Here is a 16,158-nt window from a genome sequence, read left to right as displayed (position 1 = left end):
GTTTTATTTATATAGTTACAGAGTATTTATATGTTATTTATCGTCTTAAATACCATTTTATGATAGTTATTTTCAAACAGAATACACAGATGAGAGCGCATACAGACAAGCTATTTATTCTATTGGGAATGTGCAGTACATAAAAAGCTCTCATTCATGAAAAATGGGGGTCACATTTGACACATGATGATCAACTCCCATTTTTCTGCTCAGATGTCAAAGTCAAAGAGAAAACTGCACATAAGCTCAGTTGTCCCCATACAAACATTCTGCCTGATTAGTGTAGCAGCCATTTCTTTAGCCTATTTGTCCTCAAGTGTAGCTCTTCAAAGTTAAAAGTAAAACAAATATCTGCTAATCTACTAGCTGCATGATCGTTAATTCAAAGTTGTGTATTAACATTTAAGATTTCAGTCCTGGTTGATTCGAATGCAGCGGAGAAATGACAGACTCTGCCACTAAAAGTAAATACTGCTAATTATTGAATGTATTGTGTAATGGGATGTGATTACCAAAAACGTTAAGGTTTTGAAATTTGGACACTTTTTAAAACTTTCCTTTCAGAGAAATAAATGGGGTCAAAAGTGGAACTGCTGTGGTGGCTAAAGTTGAATCACGTGCTCTGATGTTTTATGTTGCCACTGAATGAGAAAGACACTTGGAAGCGTTGGGAGTCAAACTGAAACAACATTACCTGCTCATTTCCGATTGAACTGGGAAACATGTTTTCAGTTTGGAGAGATGGGTTTTTATGCTTTGCTTCTTATCACCTTATTCCCCTGGTGGGCAACATGATGTACAGTATAAGCGACGGGCAGTGTATGTAGCAGATGTAACCAATATTGAGCCACTTCATGAAGTTAAATTCCCAGCTTTACTCAGACAGTAAGAGCATAGTTTGTATGGTTAATCCTCTTTGGCCAGTGCATTATGGTTTTGCCTTAATCATGAAATGGATTATATACCACAGAAGTATGTTAACTATTTTGTTCTACGATTTGCCAATGAAGCAGAAATATTTGCTGTGTACATTATTGTGTACAGGCAGTCTGATGCATTTCCTAATGTGCAATGTGTTAAAAACATATCCCTCAAAATGTGTTATCCTTATGATTGTTCAACTCTGTAATAAATTATGTGTATAATACTTTAAAGCAAATGTTGAAAACAACTTATAAGTGTAACACATTCTGTATCCTGTCTATTCCAATATGTTAGCAGGAACTATACAGTAGTAATATTGTGCTTATTCTTAAAATATTTATAGGTATTTTTTACAGGCTTTGTATTAAAAAAACACCTAAAGCTTAAGTGGCACGCATGTACCACTTTCACGTGTTCAAATTAAATCTATATCTAGAACAGTATGTGAACTGTATTTAAACCCCACCCTTGCACATGAATCTTTACCCTCTTAACAGGCACATCAAATGTTTGCAGTGAGCAATACCCAGTGGTATGAGAATTCTCTTTCAGTCTATTTCAACAGCTTGAGTAGTATTTCCAGTTTTGTATAAAAGTGTATTCTTTCCTGATTACCTCTTGTTAATAAATCTATTCTTTCTCAGGGGGAGAAGTGTCTCCACGGCTGCCGCGTTTGTTTTACAATGTAAACTAAGGGGGCAGGGGGGATATAAAAAGAAGCCGAATCATGTGACTCTCTCACAGCTTGTTGGAGTCCGGGGCGAGTATGGCGCTCTGTGTAGTCTGGCTCATCAGCACCGTGTTTAGTTTAGTTCATTTAACGCCGTTAGATTTGTCCAAAGGTAAGGAAACTGTCATGAAGTTTTTTTTTTATTCTTTTATTTTTTGTTTGTTGCAAAATGTTAAACGCTGTTGCTCACACTAATATTTCGTTGAAGCTAACTCATAGGCATTGACACCGTATGCACCTCAAAATAATTGCCAGAAAAATGAATGGCTAAGACTTTGATTTTGTTTCTATCATTTACAATTCTGAAAGAACTCAGCTCCTTAAAAGTAGCAACTGCAATAGAAAAGTAAAAGTACTCATATGGAGAAAAAGGCCCCCTGTTATTATGGGATTATTACTGATGCATACGTTTATTATTTTATAGTTGTTCGATGTGGAGCTAATTTCAACTATTTACTATACTATTTGGTAATGTTATCTATAACAATGCATTATATTTTACAAGACCATCAATGTTTTCTATGCAAAATATTAATATGTAAACTATAGTCACTACAGCTTCAGATCAATGCAGTGGATTAAAAATTACAAATCCCCTCTGAGTGTAGTACTGCACAGGTAGAAGCATGACATCCAGCACATGTAGGCCTACCTTCAATTTGTGAGTGATTGTACTAAGTTACATTGCCCTCATAAATGGGTGCATGACTGAATTAATAGTTTGAAGTGTTAGTTATTAGGCTGCTTTATTAACTTCAACGGCTTTATTCTGTGTCCTATCAGAGGAATATGGATTCAAACAGTGGATGTCACAGGTATGATCATAATAACAAAGTTACTGTATACTTCACAGTCACTTGCGTTTTATTTTGAATGCTTCATTAACAAGCTTTTAAAAACCTTAATCATTTCCTGTGTAGCTATAAGCTGTTACACTTCTCTTTTTCACATGCAGCACAACAAGGTTTATGACATTGAGGAGTATTACCACCGGCTCCACATATTCACTGAGAATAGGAGGGAAATTGATCATCATAATGCTGGGAATCATTCATTCACAAGTACAGTATAATCTTTCTCACAACACATTATGTATAGATTATCACCACAGTGGGTGCAGTCAGCTCTCTTTTAAAAATGAAATATTTCATAAGGTTATGAAAGGCGTGCATGTCCTTACAACCTTGTTCATTTTTAAATCTAGTGGGACTGAATCAGTTCTCAGACATGACATTTGAGGAATTCAGGAAATTATTCCTCTTGACAGAGCCTCAGGTATGATACACATAATACAATACACTTTATGCAGCTGGTGCTTTCATACATAAATACGTTTTTGATTGCAATCTTTTGATTCTGGTCTCTTTTAGAACTGCTCAGTTACTACAGGGGGTCATGTCAACAGGGCTGGTTCTTATCCCGAGTTTGTAGACTGGAGGATGAAGGACAACGTTGTGACTCCCGTGAAAAACCAGGTATCCAATGGTGCTGAACTGCCACAAAATACAACCACAATCTAGAGAGAGAACCAGGATGACAAGAATTTGGTAAAGTACGTTAATCCAAGGATATGCATTAACTTTCCTGCTAATTTATAGTGGGAAATAGAACTGAGAGTTTCAGCACATACGGGGCAATAAAGTGTATCCTATCGTGTGTGCTGCCTGCCTCTTCTCCGCTTGTGCCTTTGCTGTTCAGGTTGAGGTTTCACTGCTTCGGGCAGGTCTATGGTGGAGGTAAATCCAGCAGAGTGGGGTGGCCTGAGTAACAGCAGTGCCTCTCTGGTGTAGGAGATTCATAGCTGGAAGGCTACGTTGTCCCCAAGTGTTTGGCATGCTGGGGGGCATGCCAGAGCAATCAGCGACAGGAGAAAAACTTGTGCAAGCATTATATTTTACAAGACCATCAATGTTTTCTATGCAAAATATTAATATGTAAACTATAGTCACTACAGCTGTCAGATCAATGCAGTGGATTAAAAATTACAAATCCCCTCTGAGTGTACAGTTTGCTCCCGTGGTTGTTTGCAGACGAACAAATAGTTGTTAGGAACAGTAGAACTCTAAGCTAAAGTACTAATGATCAGTATAAACAAATACAACTTGAGTAACGTAAAAATGTAGCAGCAGCACGGCCCGGGTCGCAGCAGAGCAGCGCCACCGGAAGGTACCTGGAGGCTTGTGACAGAGTTTTTGCCAGAAAGACTTCATCATGCACAGGACAAGAACATTCATTATTTCCACTTTAAACTACTTTGATGTAAATATGAGCACTGAAAACAGCAACTAATGTTGCATTTACAAATACAGTACATCAATCAAACATATAGTTACATTATTCATTTATGTGGCTTGACTAATTTAATAATAATGTGACAAAGACAGCAGAGAAAACAGGTAATTTTCTATGACTCTGCCAGAAATACAGAAGACATTATAAGACAATCATAAAAAATGAGTGGAGTGCTTCTTTGACGCATTATTATGGATCCCATGTAACTTCTATGCAAGTCCCACCCTACCAAGCAGCTCAATTGGTTGGGGTTAGGCATTGACCTCGAGTGGTTAAGGTTAGGATAGCCAATTAGTCAGGGGATAGGACCTGAACCATTTGGGTTACGTTACCTTGCGTAAGCATGGACGTGTGACTAGTAGTAGTGTGTGAATGCTATTGAAGGGCGGGCCTTGCCTCAAAGTTGCGTGGGTTCCATAATAACGTGTCTTTGACAGATAAGTGAATTACCAGTTGTTTGAGTTATATTGTGTTTGCGTCTTTAGGGTTTCTGTGGAAGCTGTTGGACCTTCTCTACTACTGGCTGTTTGGAATCTGTGAATGCTATCGTTACCGGGAAGCTAATACCTCTGGTGAGATCTGTCTGATAATTATTATTTAGTATTAATCAACTCATTCATCTAATAGATCTCACGTGTGGCACTTCTGGTTATATCTGTGCTGAGAGATTTGTAGGGGTGTGCTTTCTTATTAGGATAATTTAGAAGATGTACTTGCAGTGGAAATCTCTGTTTTACAGTATAATCTTAGTGGTTTGTCAGTTTTTTTTAAATGTAGTATTAACAGTATTATTGCTCTGTATAAAAGCAATTTGCTTTTTGTATCAGTCTGAGCAGCAGCTGATAGACTGTGCCAGAGACTTCAACAATTATGGATGCATGGGGTAAGTAACACTGATTTGTCATTAGTTGTTAGTTTTTGTAGTTATAGCTATAACATATGAGACATTATAAGTTACAGTAATAACAAGAATACCTGCGTTTAAGGCTTCAACCTATTAAATACTGTTTGGTTTGTTTCAGTGGCCTCCCCAGCCAGGCATTTGAGTACATCAAATACAACAAGGGTCTTATGAAGGAGGAGGACTATCCCTATAAAGGCCATGTATGACTTTTTTTTTCCCCAGTGTTTTTGTTTTTTGCAATATTTAAAATACATTCTCAATGTATGATTTTTTTTCCTTCCTGTCTTAGGATGACAGTTGCCATTTTGACCCTGCACTTGCAGCTGCTTTTGTCCTGGATGTTGTCAACATAACAAGTGTGAGTGAACATGCACATGTATACATGTGAAGTTACATTCTGTAAGAAATTGTGTCCTTAAAGAAATGACTGCTGGGCCACAATGTCACAAATTGGGTACAGTTAACAATGTCTTTGCTGGTAACTCGATAAGAGGAAAAGAGAAAAGCAGCTATTTTAGTATAAACAAATTAGTTTCTTATCATTGTGGGACATTGTGTCAGTGTGTCACTGTTGTGAATACTTACAGTAACAGTCTGTTACACTGGATTGCCAACATTTGACTCATAATATAATAACTTTTATCTCCTAACAATATTTGCTTTTCCTTTATGTATTCAAATCTCTGTACGTTTGTCCATCCACAGTATGATGAAAAGGCCATGGTTGATGCTGTGGCCCGGCTCAACCCTGTGTCTTTTGCCTTTCAAGTCACGTCTGATTTTAAGCACTACAAAGAAGGTGTTTACACAAGGTGAGCGAAGGACCTAAGTCAACAAGCACTCATGTAGGTTAGGTTAGAAATATTCAGAGGAGTGTGTGGCCATGTTTTTTCTGTCCATTTTGCAATTTGGAAATATTTATAATACAATAGTGGAATGTTTGTCTAGTAATCCACCAGCACATACGTTATTGAATAGGAAAGAGGATTAAGGAACTAATGAGGCTCACTAACAAGTGAAATCTGCAAAATCATAGTTAATGGCTGTCGGCAGGTTGTGACAGAAATCTGCTTGCATTCCATTAGAGCACAACACTTGTTTTAGGCTTTTGTTGGATTTAGTGTTGTGGTACCACTTTGCTTTTTGCTATTTACATTGGTGTTAGACCAGTGTATTGACCAGAATAAAAGTACTCTGCTGCCAAGCCTTTCATCACACAGCTTGCTGGCCTTGGAACATGTCTGCCCATAACATGGAGCTATTCTTCCATTGGCCACTGTGATGGTCTGATGGCTCATGGCTCATTTGTTGTGGTGCTTACAGTTATGAGTGCTTGTAATTCACTTTACTGAACTTTCTGTCCTCTCTATCAAAAATGTGCTGGTGCTAGCTTGTGTTTCTCTGTATCATTGTCTTGAACAGGCATGAATATATCTAAATAAATTCCTAAAAGCACATCTTTGCATAGGCAGGTTGTAATATGATATTGAAAGAGATGTGGAAGAAAAAGTTCTCTCAGGTCCAAACCAGTGGCTGGTTCAGATGAGTTTTATTCACCGCACAGTGGAGAAAGAAGCTGTAGGATTCTCTCTGGCCAGAATGAGTTTTCTGGTCAGGGTTTTATACAAGGTTACAGTAAAGCAACAGAATACCAAAAGATGAGAAAACTATCTGAGTATATTTGCATAGACCGAGTCTCGCATTGCCAGACTTTCCTTCAGAGGGTGGAGGAGAAGGGTCTGGCTAGTCCACACAGTATTGCGGGATGGGAGAAAAACGTGCTTTTGTTTATTGGCATTTCTTTAAACCAATCACAATCGTCTTGGGCGGTGCTAAGCGTTGAGCGGAGCCTCAGTGCCGCTAGAAAATAGCCTCGGAAAGGAACTTGTTTTGGTAGAACGTGTACTTTCAAAGGTTGTTTTTGTCCTGCAACAGAGTTGAGTTAATTAACACAGGAGACACTTAAAGTTTGTTAAATAGAGAAAATAAGAACTTAATCAGTGAACAGGAAAGAGGGTATCAGGACAAAATGAGACTAACACTGTTTAGGTAATTCATTTTCTTCTACAGAGGACAGCAGCCCAATCAATCTACAAAAAAAATGTACTCTATCGATCTAAAAGCATCAGTATTGTCTGTTTAGCACTCATTGTAAGAACACAGCAGACATGGTGAATCATGCAGTCCTGGCTGTGGGTTACGGCGCTGAGGAGAGCGGCATGCCATATTGGATTGTGAAGAACTCTTGGGGCACAGCCTGGGGAATGGATGGGTAAATATAGTCGGTGTGCATGTGTTTTAGTGTGATGACTTGTTACAGCTTCCAGTGATCATGGACACATTTCTTTTTTTTATTCCATCAGATATTTTTTGATCGAGCGAGGGAAAAACATGTGTGGACTGGCTGCGTGCTCTTCCTACCCTCTACTTTTAGTTTGAGGAGTAACATGGCAACAAAGTGGACGACTGATAAAACACAGTAAAATGTCACCCGGTGAAAACGTAGTGAACTCGATGGGAAGTTGGCCCTTCCATGTTCCCTGAAGTGTTTTATGTAGAGGTTTGATTTCCCAGCAATATGTACAATACTAAATCTGAAATTTTAAACTGTAAAAAAAATGTAATCTTTGTGTGTCACACTCTCAACATTACTAACTATGGCTGGCTTGTTTTAGTGGAAGTTGTTACCTATTGTTCTTTTGTTTCATAATGTGGTTGCTGGGACAATTACTGCTGTTAATGACCACACAAAGAAAATGTATTAAATCATATGTTGTCTACCCCTGTACAGAGGCTTGTACCATGCACTACCTTTTAAGTAACAGCATTGGAAAAACATAGGAGAAGCAGCCACCTTACCAGTAGTAACATGATGTAACATGCATAGTGCTGTACTGAGAAATAGACATCTCTTCAGACCAATGAGATCATGTCATGACAGATCATGCATGGGTCATTTACATTATTTGTCAGTGAGTGGCCTCTTTATGGCTTCATAACATCCACAGTTCTGTATCTCTGCTCCGATTATGAAACTTTAGTCATGTACAAAAAGCCCAATGAGCAGTAAACTCTGATGTCAAGTCATTTGTTAAGTAAAGTTTGTTTTCATTTGAACATGTTTAGTTAATAAACAATGTTTCCCTCCCCTATTGCTGACGGACTTCCTCTGTGTGCACAGGTGTGTTTGTTTGCTAAGAAGATTGTCTGTTTTCTCTTTTAAATCAGCATGGAACAACATGTTAACAGTGCGTGTCAGTCAATTGTTAAATGTTCAAACGTTACTTGTGGACATGTTTTTCATGCATAAGTTAACCAGAATTATAGTTATTAGTGACGGTATTTCGTCTTCCTTTCTGCTATTGCCCACATCTGCCAAAAGGTGGCGACATTACCAGTGATTCTTTGTCAGCGGAAGAAGGACACGAGATGAGATCGAGATGGCAACCAAATGTAATGGCTGTTTATTGAATGTTGGCAGCAGAGAACCTCCCCTTAAATGTGATGATGGGTAAACACCTAGCTAATCAATGAGCTGCTAGGATTCTGTTTCACAACACAGAGGAGCAGGGCTAGTTACAAAACTTGGCGCGAGTGAATTTCCTCCTCGCCTTTTACATCACAGTTACCAGCTGTGAAGTGTTGTGCTTTAGCAGTTCTCTCCGTAGACGAGTATCACGACTCATGAGTATCTTAAAAGTGCTCTAAAAATGGCAACAAGTCGAACAAATAGCGACGCTGTTGTGCAGGTACAGTTGTGATTTGTTGATGTTTTTAATTTGGTTTAACTTAACATTATAGCTGTTTTAAATAGCTATGCTGCGTTCCAGGCAACCCGTAACTCGTGTTTTCACAACCTTCTACTCGTGAAAGTGCCCTGGAACGGCAGTCAAACCCTTAACTAGTTACTACTCGTGAGCCTACTAACCCTAACCCTCGTACCAGATCGTTGTACTCCCAGTTACAGTTTTGACGTAACACACATAGCTAGCTAAACAACAATGTCAATCCCTGTTGATGCTGTACAGACGCCGGTGGTTAACAGTGAGAAATATAAATACATGTATGCTACATAAATAGGCAACATAAGGTAATTCAGCACATTGTAATCCAAACAATACACATACGACTGTGTACGACTACAGGTTATGTTTATTAAATAAAGCCGACTAGAAATCATTAGTATCACGCTAACGCTAGCTTGAAGAGTTTGTCGTTACTTTGTCTGGAACTCTACCAAGTCGTGGGTCGTGACTTGAAGTCGTAACTTACGGGCTAAAAATTGTGTCCGGAACGCAGCATAACCTACATAAATTTGGGAGCTAAACTAAGTTAATACAATTTAACGTTAGTTAGTTAGCTAGCTAACTTTACTTAGTAAGTTACACACCAGCAAGCATGTTTTAGACGTGACGTTAAGCGTGTGAGTTTCGCTATAACGTGTGCTTCCGTGGAAAAGTTGTATGGCGCATCATTTTATTGTTAATGCACACCTTGTATGAAATGACTCCGTTAGGTGGATCTCGAGGCGACAGTTCGACGATCATCACGAAACGTCCTGACACCTACACGCTTCCAGTACTCCGCTGAAATAGCTACAGACATCAAGAAAAAGGTCAGAAACTCAAAGAAACAATGAATAGTACATAAGAACAGTGGTGGGTTGTATCTAAGTACAATTACTCAAGTACTGTACTTGAGTACAATTTTGAGGTAGGTTACTTGTAGTTTACCAAGTCTTTTCTTTTTATGTCCCTTCTACTTTTACTCCACAACATTTCAGAAGGAATTATTGTACTTTTTACTCCACTCCATCAATCTTACAGCTTAAGTTACTATTTACTTTACTAATATTTATAATGCAGGACTTTGACTTGTATTTTTGTACAGTGTGGTATTAGTAAATTTACCTCAGTAGAGGATCTGAATACTTCTTTCCCCATTGCGTAAGAGGTATTTTTATTTTGTATCTTATAATATGCCCATATTTTGATAGAGAACAACGCCAACAACGCACAATGATAAAAAACGACAGAATAGCAGAAAGGATATTAAGGAGGAGGATGATGTTAAAAATAGTGCTGTGGAGTGCACATCTGTAAGTATAACCAGCCCTGCACATTTTATAATGAACATTTAGCTTTTATTCACTACACGTCTGTGGATTTTTTTGCACTATGTACAAAAGAGTTTGTCAAATGGAGTCTAGTATTCTCAACTGCTACATGGGTTCTAATGTAAATGTTTCTCCAAAATGTTAGTGCTGTATCTTTGTGTAACACAGGGTGGACATGCAGGTCTTTCATCATATGAACTTGAGCGTCTGGAGAACATCAAACAGAACCAAGCGTTTCTGTCTTCTATCAACTTATTCCAGGTAGATAGACAGGTGGAGTCGTCCCAGCCACATGGGACACATGAGTGTCGGGGAGACTTGGCTTTTGGGGCCGATGATATTAACTGACATTGTGGGTCTCTCTTAATTTATTACAATAGTGGTTTTCAATACATGTGTAATTTGAATTGCATGTAATTGAACTGAGAATAGCTACATAAACTAGGGACTTACCACAGTAGAAGAATATTTAGCTTTTGATTTATTCCTCCTGCTATCTCGAAACAGGTAGTATGGGTATTAATTGTTTTCCTTCTCAAAAGGCGACTGAGGAGTTGAAGCAGGTAACACGGCCAAAGCTATCGAAGAGGCGTCTCATGAGGTACATTCCTACAAGTTTTACTGCTAAGCTCTTAATTGAGCGGATCAATAATTTCTAAACAAATTGATAGGTGGTGTATGTATATATGGCATCATGCTGCGGTTTATTATTTTAAATGTTTGGGACTTAACATGCTTTTTTATTTTTTTTAGTGTAGGAAAAAGTAGGATGTCTAAGTACCACCTTTTTAATTGATTAGTTAATTGATAAAAAAATATATATGTATATCCTCCTGTTACACCTTTTCCAACTTTTCTGAAATTCATACCACTGGAAATTTATTACCTTTTTTTCTTTTTTACTGTTGGCCAGACAAACAAATTTCCTCATCACTTTAGCTCCAAGTATAGGCTTTCAAAAAGTCAGACAGACCAGTGTCTTGTTGATGTCACAGTAATACTCCCTGTTTATGGTGGCAGGTTACAGGCTGCTGTAGAAAAAGGGGTGCCAGTTCGCAAATCCCTTCGTCTCCAAAGCCTGACACTTCCTCCTAAACCCAGAGAGACGCAGATCTGTGGATTGGTAGCTACGTTCAACTAACCTAATAATGAATTTCATGCCTCACTTCATGCCACTCCATTACTCTGTCTCTTGCATATTTATTTTCTCGCTGCTCTTCTCTTTATTTCCTGCCTGTTATGTTATTTAGTTATTTTTGCTTGCTTTAAAGTCACACAAGAGGCCTCCTGGCCCTCTGCTCATGAAACCAGTCAACATGGAAGATGAGGCCAAGCTACCTTCACAACTTCTTGAGCTCTTCTCCGAGGTAGGACTCTCCTTTCTTGGCAATAGCCATGTTTCATGTTGTCATTACATCCTATTTGTTTGTTTTTTCTTAATTGATCCTGCTCTCCATGGTAAGACTTTATCACACATTTATACTATTATTGACCAAGATCATTTGTGAAGCCCGCTCAATGCGGCTTTGATTTTGACAATTTAGCTGCTTCCTTCTGTTGACCGATTGCGGCTATATTGAATATTTAAATTGATTTTCTTTTCATAGGTTTCAACAGAAGATAGAAAGGAGCTTAGTCTGACAGAGTAAGATTTACATTTTTTGATTCTTTCATCCTTTTGCCTAACTTCTAAAGAAGTTACTGCTCCACCCTCTATAGGGCATATTAGTTTCCTTTGGCTATTGTATTCATAGTAAAATGTTTCCAAACTGTTAAATGTTCATACAGGTGGACAAAAATTTACACTGGTGTCTTTACGCAGGTACTGCTCAGCCCTTAAGAACATGAAGACAACTGAGGACAGAGAGGTCATAGTTGTGAATAAACGCCTTGTCTGTGCTGCCTTCCACCCTTGCACCAGCAGCCTGTTAATGGCCACAGGAAACACATTTGGGTCCGTCGGACTCTGGCAGTTGGTCCGTTTTCTCCGTTCTTAATGATTTTATAAATTTGTATGTGATGACTGGATGTGGGCTCAAAACAACAGGTCTTTATGTGCTACATTAGCTGAGAAGATCCTCAGGGTTCATATGTTTTGAAAAAATCTGGAAAAGTTATGGAATTTGAAAAATGCAAATTCCAGGCCTGGAAAGGTTTTGGAAACATAAAAAGACCCAGAAAGTTTTGGAAAAGTCATGGAATTTTTTTTTAACACAGCATAATAATATGTCATTAATAAATGTATTTCACGTCATCTTAACCTCCAACGTTCTATTTGGGGAGCGATATTATTAATCCCACAATGAACCACATGCATTGTCATTCATTTTATAGTTAAACCACTGAGGGTAAACTTGAACACAGATTTTTATTCTTATTGTATAATGTCGACTGACATTTTCAGGAACACATAGTCATTGAAATTTGTGTGCATATGACTTTTTTCCCATGCAAAAAAGTCATGGAAAAGTATTGGTTAAAATGCGTATGAACCCTGATCCTTCTGTTAACTGTCAACACATAAGTAACCTACGACGAAGGTACATCAAATAATGCACCAACTGTGAAATTGAGGCTAATTTCAGTGGTTAAGAACTGGTTCCTAGGACTCTTTAGCGTACTACGTGTTAACGTTCCTCTTGCTCTGGGCATTCATGGAAATAAAAGGTCAGTCAGTGGACACACTTACGGTAAATGCCCTTTAAAAGTCACAACTCTTTCATATCAGATGAAATCTACGTTAAACAGTTTTTTTCTTGCATGTGTATATTCAGGGTAGTGATTGGGGTAATGATGGTGTGCTACGCTTTGAGCCCCATACTCGTGTAGTGACCTGCATAGCGTTCTCCAGGGCTCATCCCACCCACCTGCTGAGCCTCAGCCATGACGGAACTGTACGCTGCATGGATGTAGAGAAGGCAGTCTTTGATGACGTGAGAATACTTTCTAAAAATCATATTTTTAAGGTTGTGCGGTATATTGCCTGCATGCAAATGTTTTTAAGAGCTTAAAACATATCCGTGCCCCCTCCACGAGTTGACGTTAATCTGTTTGTTCATGGTCCTAGGTGTATGAAAGTGAAGAGCATCTCAAGACATTTGACTTCATGTCACATGACTGTACATCACTAGTGGTTGGGTACTTCAATGGAAAAGTTGCCATCGTCGATAGGCGCACCCCAGGGTAAAGAATTATTGTTGATGATAATGAATAGTATTTTTTTGTTTCTTTTCATGGTGTTTAAAGCGTCATTTATGGTTGTGCGGAGGCTCCATGCAGCGCTTTCGCCGTAGCCTACGTAAGTGGCCTGATGTTTATACTTGTGCGTTGAGCCGGCGTGTGTGTTTGGGGAGTGTGTGGTAGAGCGAGGGAGAAGTGAGAGAGGGACAGCGATTAGCTGTCGGAGCGAATAGCGACTCTAGAGTCATAGTGAGAGAAACAGTGTCTCCCATGTGCTTTCTGACCACGGTCGGAAATCTGTAGCAGGAAAAGTTAACCCTCTCAGTGTTTCCCACAGATTAGAAAGCAATTTGTGGCGGGGTGTTGCCCCATATCACGTTGAGGCGGGGGGAGGGCGGGGGGGGAGATCACGCTGTTGGATGCTGTCCTTCTCTCCTACTTTAATGCCTAACAAATCTCTTTCTCTCCCTGACCCTGTCTTTCATTGGTTGAAGCCTGAAAATATTGTAAACAAATTAATAACATAACTAATTCCACTGGTCGGACTGTTGAGCTCTGTGTCAGACTGATGCCTCCGGTTCAGCCTGGTCCTCATCCTCAACACGTGTCTTTTTCTGTTGCGGAAAATACTTTTCGATACTCATCTGGATTGAAGCAGCAAACATTCAGTGTCAGAGTAAAAAATGGCATAACATTATTTATAATAAGTTTATTTGACATATAGTGTTTTGACCTCGACAACCCAACTGCATTTATACCGCAAACTTGAAACTAGTTAACTTTCTAAAGCAGGCACAATCGCATGTTTGCTAAGAGTCGGTTCGGTGAGTGTGTGATTGTGTAAAGGTGTTCACGAGATAGATACCAACCTTTTGTGAACTTGTGAATTTCGCCAGCCGTCTTCTCTCCTTGATGGAGACAGATGCTGTGTGCACGGTGGGTGTTTTAAGCCTCCAACGTCGCCTTTCAGCTGTGTCCGTGTCCCAAGTGACAGAGAGACGGAGAAGAGCAGGGAAAGGAAATGGAGCGGAATGTGTTTTTAAATAGTGTTTTAAAAAAAAAAAAAAAAAAAAAAACATTAATAATGCAATGTGCGGCGGCCGGTGTTGATTAGTGAGGCGCACCACCACACATTAGTCTATGCGTGGGAAACACTGCCTCTCCTTGATTTCATGTTGTTTATGGAGAAGGAGAACCAAGAAATAATTAAGGGGAAATGCAATGCTACCAAGCCCCGACGTGCGTCGCCGCGACGTTACATTTTTTTGAGAGCTGCGCATCAGGCTACAGCATAGGGTCCGGCGTAGGTTGGTGTCTCCACGTACGTACGTACGTACGTACATAAGTAGCTAAGGCGTAGATTTAACGCAGAAGTATAGATCACGCTTAACAATAACCATAAGGGTGAACAATTTAATTTAATGTTAAACATTTCATAAACATGCAACACTGGTATTTCATTTCTCTGCAGAAACTCCCACGAGTCCATCCACTCATTGAAATTCAAGCATTGTCTGCTTTGTGTTAGCGTCCACCCTTTACAGAAGCAGTACTTTGCTGTTACAGAAAACAAGTATGGCTTGAGTATTGAATTTTAATTATTTGATCCACATTTCTGTATCTTTGTCTTTTTGAATGTAGTAAGTGAATGTTTGGATCTTGTCTGCAGGAGAGTGAATATTTATGACAGCAGATACCTGAAGGAGAAGAAAAGCAAGACTGTCTCCCAGCTGCATGGTCACTCTTTAAGCATACACGGTGCTTATTTCTCCCCTCGTACAGGCAACCGAGTGCTCACCTCCTGTATGGATGACTACATAAGGTGAAGCCAATTCAGCACTTTGAACAATTGTTGTACTTATTGTAGTTTACTTTTCAATACCAGCCATAACTCTATTGACAGGATATATGACACATCTGCAATGACTAAGAAAGCTCCCTTGCTGACATCCATCAGGTACAAAAACGTATAGTTTCCCTGACGTTGTGCTTTCTTGTTCTTTTGTGTCTTTCCTTTTCTTTGAGAACGTGTTACCTGAACGTACTCGCGACCTGTCTTATCACTCTCAATTTTCAGACACAAATTGCAAACGGCCAGCTACAGGACCAGAGTATCAGCCGTGTGGGACCCCAAACAGGAAGACTGTTTTGTGGTGGGGAGCACATCAAAGCGTCACATTGTGAAGGTGTTTCATGAAAGTGGCAAACTCCTGCACTCCTTCGTAGATCGCGATAACGTTACCTCAGTGCTGTACGTGACTGCTTTTCACCCCACAAGGAATGCATTGCTGGGCGGCAATGCATCAGGACAACTGCATGTCTTTTCAGACTGAGATGAAGGCTAAAGTATGTGACCAAGACCCCTGGTTGCCTTCAGTTGGGTAGGAAGAACAAGTAAGGAAATAGTTTTGTTACAGTCAAAGTTTAAAACTTGTACAGTGTAGATGGCCAGCTGGAAATTATTGTACATATACTGTAGGTAGCAGATGAATCACTCTTGACTTTATCTCTGCTGCTTGCTTTTCTGTTCTCAGATTTGCAATTAGTTTGACTCAATGTCTTATGTAATAACTTATACATTTCTAAAATATGTCCCCTGTTGTCAAATTGATTAATCAATGTTGTTTTTAGTGGCTGCTGAAGCAAATAAAACTTTTTTTTTTTAAGGTTTTGATAGCCAACTTTTTGAGTGTGCATGCTATTAATCTCGGCAGTGGTAGTATCATTGTCCCCTTTAGATGGCAGCATTGTGACAAAAGAATAATTTGTGCGTGATGTTATTTTCAAGCAGGGACGTGCTAAAAAAATTCAAAAGGTGCTGATTTGGGTAAAGCTGTTGAGTTTTTTTTCCCTTCTTCTCTGAATTCAAGATTAAACATGTAGCTGTCAGATGTCAATAATAGGTCTTATTTGTTTATTCATAAATAAATTACACCAGTCTTAAGTCAGTGATTGAAAATAAGCAGTCTTGTTTGGAGGTAATAAATGCAGAACACATGCTTACAGACATTT

At 39.1% G+C, this 16,158-nt stretch overlaps 2 protein-coding genes across 7 annotated transcripts; both read left to right on the top strand.

Moving 5' to 3' along the window:
* Positions 1 to 1,663: 1,663 nt before the first annotated feature.
* On the top strand, positions 1,664 to 8,002 carry LOC114573889 (pro-cathepsin H). Of its 2 annotated transcripts, XM_028606141.1 has the most exons (12): positions 1,664 to 1,766; positions 2,438 to 2,469; positions 2,610 to 2,715; positions 2,859 to 2,929; positions 3,025 to 3,129; positions 4,432 to 4,518; positions 4,774 to 4,829; positions 4,969 to 5,050; positions 5,140 to 5,208; positions 5,556 to 5,662; positions 6,994 to 7,122; positions 7,214 to 8,002. In XM_028606141.1, exons 1-12 carry the CDS (start codon positions 1,691 to 1,693, stop codon positions 7,287 to 7,289), a joined length of 996 nt encoding a protein of 331 aa, XP_028461942.1. In that variant the 5' UTR covers positions 1,664 to 1,690; the 3' UTR covers positions 7,290 to 8,002. The 2 variants fall into 2 exon arrangements, with proteins under 2 accessions (XP_028461942.1, XP_028462018.1); XM_028606217.1 differs by lacking the exon at positions 6,994 to 7,122.
* A 62-nt stretch (positions 8,003 to 8,064) lies between these two features.
* Positions 8,065 to 16,094, top strand: wdr76 (WD repeat domain 76). 5 transcript variants are annotated; one of them, XM_028605892.1, is made up of 15 exons: positions 8,065 to 8,303; positions 9,367 to 9,465; positions 9,847 to 9,948; positions 10,135 to 10,227; positions 10,509 to 10,567; positions 10,987 to 11,089; positions 11,238 to 11,333; positions 11,574 to 11,611; positions 11,789 to 11,942; positions 12,741 to 12,899; positions 13,034 to 13,149; positions 14,618 to 14,719; positions 14,816 to 14,968; positions 15,050 to 15,103; positions 15,224 to 16,094. In XM_028605892.1, exons 1-15 carry the CDS (start codon positions 8,280 to 8,282, stop codon positions 15,477 to 15,479), a joined length of 1,608 nt encoding a protein of 535 aa, XP_028461693.1. In that variant the 5' UTR covers positions 8,065 to 8,279; the 3' UTR covers positions 15,480 to 16,094. The 5 variants fall into 5 exon arrangements, with proteins under 5 accessions (XP_028461693.1, XP_028461629.1, XP_028461836.1 ...); XM_028605828.1 differs by lacking the exon at positions 8,065 to 8,303 and adding an exon at positions 8,310 to 8,599; XM_028606035.1 differs by lacking the exons at positions 8,065 to 8,303; positions 9,847 to 9,948 and adding an exon at positions 8,310 to 8,599.
* The last annotated feature ends 64 nt before the right edge of the window (positions 16,095 to 16,158 follow it).

Source organism: Perca flavescens, chromosome 1 (assembly GCF_004354835.1).
Source record: "Perca flavescens isolate YP-PL-M2 chromosome 1, PFLA_1.0, whole genome shotgun sequence".
Lineage (NCBI taxonomy): Eukaryota > Metazoa > Chordata > Actinopteri > Perciformes > Percidae > Perca > Perca flavescens.
The sequence above is the reverse complement of the archived record's forward strand: the minus strand, read 5'-3'. Positions and strand labels throughout refer to the sequence as shown.

Bases quoted from the DNA above. Each gene is read 5' to 3' on its own strand.
- LOC114573889 (XM_028606141.1), top strand. From the start codon at position 1,691: ATGGCGCTCTGTGTAGTCTGGCTCATCAGCACCGTGTTTAGTTTAGTT. The intron at 5,209-5,555 runs GTGAGTGAACAT...GTCCATCCACAG, and splicing joins ATGTTGTCAACATAACAAGT to TATGATGAAAAGGCCATGGT. The intron at 7,123-7,213 runs GTAAATATAGTC...TTATTCCATCAG, and splicing joins ACAGCCTGGGGAATGGATGG to ATATTTTTTGATCGAGCGAG.
- wdr76 (XM_028605828.1), top strand. From the start codon at position 8,561: ATGGCAACAAGTCGAACAAATAGCGACGCTGTTGTGCAG. The intron at 8,600-9,366 runs GTACAGTTGTGA...TGACTCCGTTAG, and splicing joins ATAGCGACGCTGTTGTGCAG to GTGGATCTCGAGGCGACAGT. The intron at 9,949-10,134 runs GTAAGTATAACC...TGTGTAACACAG, and splicing joins GTGCTGTGGAGTGCACATCT to GGTGGACATGCAGGTCTTTC.